The sequence below is a fragment of the Octodon degus genome, unplaced genomic scaffold (genome assembly GCF_000260255.1).
Source record: "Octodon degus isolate 3935 unplaced genomic scaffold, OctDeg1.0 scaffold00039, whole genome shotgun sequence".
Classification (NCBI taxonomy): Eukaryota; Metazoa; Chordata; class Mammalia; order Rodentia; family Octodontidae; genus Octodon; species Octodon degus.
Window position 1 is genome coordinate 12,658,008 of NW_004524615.1, and position 6,946 is coordinate 12,664,953.

Consider the following 6,946-nt stretch of genomic DNA (forward strand, 5'->3'; position numbering starts at 1 on the left):
AGAGAGAGAGAGAGAGAGAGACAGGCTTTGATAACATCTTAGAGGAGTTTTATCTTCCAATGTCTACCTAGGCTAAGTCCACCTTGGCTCTCTGGCATTCAACACCTTTGTGACATCCTCTGTCCAAATCTTTCTTTTTTGTCCTAGGAATCAAATCTTGTGCTTGCCAGGCAGGCACTGTGCTGCTAAGCAACACCCCACACCCTGAACTTCTTTTATGAGTCTATTAGAGCTAATACTCTTTCAAATTCCAGCTATCAAAGCTCTGCCTCCTTAGGTTGTCAGATTAAACAAATACTATATTCTAGTCAGACTTCAAATTGAGCCTGAGGTTCTGAATGAGTAGCTCCCAAATTTATTATAGTGCCAGGCATTTGGAAGTAACAGTCCTTCTGCAAAGGGTCCATTTACATGGTTAGTTTCATTATAAAAACTTGGAACTCATCTATTAACAGAAACTACTATAGCATTACTATTATGCAATCTCACAGAAAAACAAAATTTCATTTTAAAAAAGAAGTTAAAAGGCTAGCCATTTCTGAATTCTCCCAATAACCTTATTTGTTACAGCTTATCAGTAACAGGCACCATTAAAGGAAACTACCACTAACGGGAAAAGAAAAATCCTATTCATATTTTTTTCTCTTAAAAAATTAGAAGAACCTGGAATTAATGTATCTCTAGACCACAGTCTCAGAACCACCCTTGTGGGTGATGAGTATCTCTAAAGGAGGTCTGTTTTCAAAAAGGGGGGGGGGGAGTCTTAATCTCTCAAAATGGTCCAGTAGTACAGGGAAGCGTGCGTGTGCGTGTGTGTGTAACACTTCTTGAACACTGCTAGTGAAACGAAATCTAGCGGCCGGGGAGATAGCTCAGTAGAATAAGCGCTTAAGAAAAGCAATCGGGCTTTCTGAATCCTCTCCAGGTATGAAGGGCTACAAAACCATTCTGGGCCTGCCTACTTTTCTTTCTCTGTTCCTTTTTAGATCCCAAAGATGCCTCAGATTCCAGATCTAATCCTCCGCTCTCACCTCAAGGCAAGCAACCCTCATGGCCTCTCCAGACGGTCTCTAAGGACCTGCCCAGTGTCCCCAAGACAAAGGGTAGATCTTTCCAGAGGTGCAGAGAGTTAGAAACAATCCAGCCTACTTACTTCAATTAACAAAAAGTATTTTCAACTCTTTAATGTTCACTTGACACTTACATAGAGTCACAAAAGTCATAATTAAAATCTGTGTCCCAGATCCTAGGAAGACTGACAGAAGCATCCCTTTTCTTGGAGGACGAAATATGTCACCGTGAACGAGTTTCCAGCCAAACTCTTCTTGGGCATCCTCCTAAAAAAAGGAATGAAATCCATACAACGTATACTAGAAAAGTAGGTTCACTGTTGAATATGGTGCTGATAGAAAACAATTGTAAACTCGTAAGTGTTAATATCTACTTCAATTCTGAAGAACAAAAGTTAAACTTTATATGACTTCCTGAATTTTTTCTAAAGAAATATTGTGTACTGGAGTCCCTAAACATAGTTTTTTTGTTTTTTTTTTTTTTCCTAAACATAGTTATTGAGAACTTTACAAAGATCATGTGAGTCCTACCTAATTCTACTCTGCCATTTTTATGATCCAATGTGACTTAATTTTGATTACACACTATCCTTTTTAATCTATGTTCATTAATCCACAAAATAAGTAGCTGGTATTAGCCTTTGTACTATAGCTATTTTGCTAGTAGGGTAAACGTGGCCACTAACATATTAATAAAATCTGTACTGAACTGGATCTGTAGTCTCCAGACATATGTATAAGAACCTAATCAACAGCTGCACTTGGTTGTTTTGGTTGTTAATCACAATTCTGATTAACCGAGATCTTAATCAGAATTATCCATAACTGAACTGATATTTTTCCCTGTGTAAGCCTGTTCTAATTTTTCTTTTTTTTAAATGTATTTGGTTGTTACAAAGTCTCACTGTGCAGCTCAGGCTTATAGTGATCTTCCTGTTTTCAGCCTCCCCAGCGCTGGAACTACAGGTGTGCACCACCATGCCTGGACTTGGTGGACTGCTCAGCCTGCCCTGGAGGCGGGGCATGTGGTGTGGGGATTGAAGTGTAGTCCTTGCGCTTGCCTAAGCAGGTGCTTTAGTCCACTGAGCTATCTTGCCAGCCCAAGTCTGTTCCTATTACAGTCTTCCCCAACAGATAAAAACTCCATTCTTCTAGCTGCTCAGTCTCCAAAACTTCGGAGTCATTTGCAAATCTTTCTTGCTTCTGAGCCTTTCATAAAAAACCTTTTAACAAATCTTGTTGCCCTATTCAAAACACACCCACAGGAGTCCCACCTCCCCCACCTTGGTTCTAGCTGTGACATTTGACCTGGTCACACCCTGTCTACAATAAACAGGTCTGTTTCTGCCCACGTTCATTCAGCAATGACAGGGATTCTTTGAACTAAGCAGGAATTGGGACTGGAAACTCACGGCCTCTCCCTTCTCTTTTCACAGCTGACCACTCAGCTTCTTAGGCCTCCTAAACATCTGTCCACTTCTTCTCTCCTGCCACCAACTCATCTCTGGGAATTCCATCAGCGGTCTCCTAACTGGTCACTGCAACTCTCAGTGGGCTCCAAACAATCCTCCACATGGCATTCCAAATAATTTTCCTAAAATATGATTCTGCTGTTTCAAATTCAACAGTTTTTTGATGACCTTCAGCTCTATCGCTTACAAGTCCTTCACATTCTGGACCTTGCTCTCTTCTTCAGCCTTCTCTTTGGTAAATCTGCATCCTTTTCCCAAATTTCCACTTAACCTCTATCTTTTTGAGCAATAAAAATGGCATTTCTAATATATGACATTTTTTTTACATATTTTTCTTTCTTTTAAAAAATCTGAAGCACAGAAAAGTGTAAATCTCTTTCAAAATAGCTACTTTACAGAACTATATTAATCAAAATATTTTCCTTCCCCCTCCATACAAAATACTTTTATCGCCTTGAGAATTATACTCTACCTGGTTATTTGTAAGAAATGTTCAAGATGAAATTTATTAAAATTATATCTAGAATTGATTTTCAAAAAATGGAGGGAGATGCCTGATGGGTTTTACAGATTAAACAAGACTGAACATGAGACAATAAAAGCTGGGTGATAGGTATACTGATCTTATTTCTGTCAATGTTTAAAAACTAGGAAACAAAAGTAAATATTTCTTTTAGGTGGTACAGTGTTGCACAAGGGGCCATTTCTGATTACTTTTTATTGGATACTTAAAAACAAAGAAAACAAATTTTTAAAAACCCCAAAATTCTGCCCAGAGAACCTTTTCTAGGGTAAACCTATGTGACTCTAGTATGTTTTTGTTCTTCATAAGCAAATGCATGAATAAGTTTCTCATACTTTCTTATATAATAAGGATAGCACACTATACACACATTTCATATTCTGCTTGCCTTTAAAGCTTAATATAATTTTTTTCCTTGGGAAGCCAGAAATTGAATCAAGGCACTTGCACACTGTGGGGGTTCAGGCGGAGTAACAGCATGACTGGCTTTGTGATGTGCCCTAGGGACTGGTGGAGACACAGCTAGGTGTCTGGGTGGGTCATCGAGATGGGCCTGGGGCTATATCTGGCCCCTCATTCCTTGTTTCTTGGCAGTGAATTAAACAGTTTTGCTGGACAAAATTCTTCTACCACACTATTTTTGCCTGGGAGCCAGCCTACCATGCTCTAAATACCCTTCAAACAAATCCAGTTAAATCTCTCCTTTATTGTGGGTGTTGGATACTTTGTGCACCAACAGAAAACTACAATGCACATGCCAGATAAACTGCTCTACCACTGAGACACAACCCTAGGTTTTTTGTTTAAGATAAGTTTTCACTGTTCTTCCTATGTAGTTTATGCTAACCTTATATTCACTTTATATCCCAGGCTGGCCTGGAACTCAGGGTAATCTTTCTGCCTTAGCCTCCCAAAGGCTGGAATTATAGGCTAGGATTATAGATGTGGTGGGTTTTTTTTTTTTTTTTTGAGACAAGGTCTCACTGTTAGCCCAGGCAAGCCTTGAACTCTGTGTAGCCCAGTCTAGACTCAAACTTATAGTGATCCTTCTAGCTCAGCCTCCCACAAGCTAGGATTATTGATGTGCACCATCATGCCTCACTTCCTTAGCTTTTTCTAAAAAAATTTTTAAGAAAAAAATCTCACTAAGTTTTCCAGGCTAGTTTTGAACTTGTGATCCTCTCTGCCTCACCCTTCTCAGCAGCCGGAATTACAGGCATTTGCCACTCAACCCAGTCAGTCTAATAACAACCTGACCATCCTTTCCACTCTGTGTAATACCAAGTTGTCCCATTATTTTATTTTATTTTTTTTCCATTATTTTAATGATTATACAGTATACTCTAATATGGGCATCATTATTTATAAAATCAGTCCCTGCTAATAAGTACTTAAATATTTACTGTGAAAATAAAAATAAAATCTTTTGCACAATGACAATTTCAAAAAACAAAATTGTTGGGTCAAGCTATTTATATTATAAATCAGGACCCACTACTATCACAGTTGTAAAACTTCATATTCACATATACTATATGACAAAGTATTGATCTCTGTAATCCCCAACACAGGACTGTATCAAACATTTTACTTTCTTCCAGCATAAGATAGTATTGAACAATTGAACAGTACTGAACAAACAACTGTACAACTGCATTATACTTTTTTAACTTGACTTTCTTATTATGAATATTCTTTCATATATTTAGGAAGAATTGATTTTTTTTAATAGGCTTCCTTTTCATACACTGACAATTTCTTCCTGTGTTGTTGGCTGATTTAGTATATGTGCTACTGAAGCAAGCACTGTTGATTGATTTCTTACTGGCTTTAGGATTTCTATATTCAAAAATTAATGGTGCTAGGTGTTTAAACCATATTACACTATACAGCTTAACATGTTTAAGAATGAGCCTGGGACATTAAAATTATTTTTAACAATTTAAAATATTTCAAGAACTTCAAATGACAAAAATTCAGGTATAATTCATTTCAAAAATTCAATGCACATACAAGTAAAAGTCACTTGGGAATTAATCTATCCAACTCTGATAGTTCATAAACTCCATGTATAACCATATCACTTTCATTTTTTTTTTTTTTTTTGGCAGAACCGGGGGTTGAACTCAGGCCCTTGTGCTTGCCAGGGAAGCGCTTATTCCACTGAGCCATCTCCCCAGCTCCCTAATACTTCTTTTGGTTTTTTTTGTTTTTTTTTTTGCCATATCACTTTCTTGTTTAAAAATGTAAACTCAAGATAACTTTTGAGAAGAATGTTTTAAAAGCAGGTTCTAGGGGCTGGTGAGATGGCTCAGTGGTCTAAAGCACCTACTTAGAACAAGTTTAGCAAAAGCACGAGGACCACAGTTCAATCCCCCAGCACCACATGCCAGCCAGCCCCGCCCCCTGGTGGGCTGAGCTGGCCACACACACACACAAAAATAAATAAATAAATAAATAAATAAAAATTTTAAAAAAAAGCAGGTTCTAGCCCTACTCTTTCAACTTTTTCTGATGCAAAAATAAAGACTGTCTTCAGCATACTAAAGATGAGATAAAATGTTCCCACTCACTGTAGAATCCATCTGATTGTATCTGGCAATATCTTTATGCAGTGTCCGTAACATAATCATAGCCACCATTCCAGATAAGAAGAGAACAATGACGAGGGAATTCATTATGCTGTAAAAATAAGCACATCATGCAGTTTAATCTACAAGACAGTTCAAAGTTTCAAAAAAAATTTGTTCACTGTGTAACATTAAAACAGCATTAGCCAAAATTAAAACTACATAAAAGCCAACAAATTCAGTCAGTTGTCTTCTTCCAAATTCCTCTTTAGTAGATACATAGCTTTAATATTTTCTATAATACAGGTTCTGGTTTTAGGATTTTAGATGACTGAAGTATGGCAGCCAAGTCCCCAGCCCTTTAGACTTGGAATTTTTTGTCCATAGTCAACATTATTAAGTAGCTACTGGGTCTAAACCACTGCAGCACACGCCGCAAGGAATCAAAAAGGGCCTGGACTGGGTCCTCCAGAAATGTATAAAAGAAAAAGTTTGTTCAGTAGATTAGTGAGTATCAAATGGATCAGTCAGCAAAGTAGAAAAAGGTGAGTGATGGCAGGATGAACATGTTTCTAGATAGTTCTGAGTCATGCTTTGGAGAGAATAGCAATTATGTAACAAAGGTAGTGCCTTCTGTTTATTGAGCTCTTGTATGTGGCATTATGTCTTCAGATGCTGTCTTGTTCCTCCTTTAATCCTCAGAACAATCCAGTGAGCTAGATTTTTCTAGATAAAGAAATAGGCCTGAGGATAGGTGGCCTGCTTTGAGAAACCACTCATGACTTAAAGCCAAGATGTGAATCCAGGCCCAGACCTCTGAATCCACAGGAGAGGCTGAGAGGGACTGAGATGTTCACAGAAACAAGGAGCAGAATAACCAAGTAGGCAAAGGCAGGCTAACTGTATGCTTACCTGAACCACTGAATGTGGGTGTGAGGCATAGACTCCAGGATATAGTCCCATCTAGATGCCCATCTGATATTTTTGTCTTCCTGCAGGAGAAAAAAAAAAAAAACTTGAACATCTGTTAAAGAAGCATATTAAGAATGTCAGGTCGCCTTCAGCAGCTATCCTTCCTGCACTTTCCAATAGTCAGAGCATAGGCTAGTCATGAGATCCAGGGAGTTTCAGATTTCCTCAGGTATAGCAGAAATCAGGATGAGGTTAAACAATAAACGAAACAAAACAATGAAAAATCTAAGAGTGGGAATGTTTCTAACAATATCTACATACTTGGATTCTTAAAAGTCTTTTAAAACTATAGCTAGTCAAAAAATATATATATACATATATGTGTGTGTGTGTGTGTGT

General features: G+C 37.9%; 1 protein-coding gene across 1 annotated transcript in view; it reads right to left on the bottom strand.

Moving 5' to 3' along the window:
* Tm9sf2 (transmembrane 9 superfamily member 2) overlaps nt 1–6,946 on the bottom strand; it is a 66,871-nt gene that overhangs the window by 21,796 nt on the left and 38,129 nt on the right. Inside the window, exons 8-10 of the mRNA XM_004631189.2 lie at nt 6,548–6,627; nt 5,639–5,747; nt 1,205–1,337 (exon numbers count right to left, since the gene is read on the bottom strand). Coding sequence (XP_004631246.1) covers nt 1,205–1,337; nt 5,639–5,747; nt 6,548–6,627 — 322 coding nt within the window. The remainder of the gene's footprint in view (nt 1–1,204; nt 1,338–5,638; nt 5,748–6,547; nt 6,628–6,946) is intronic.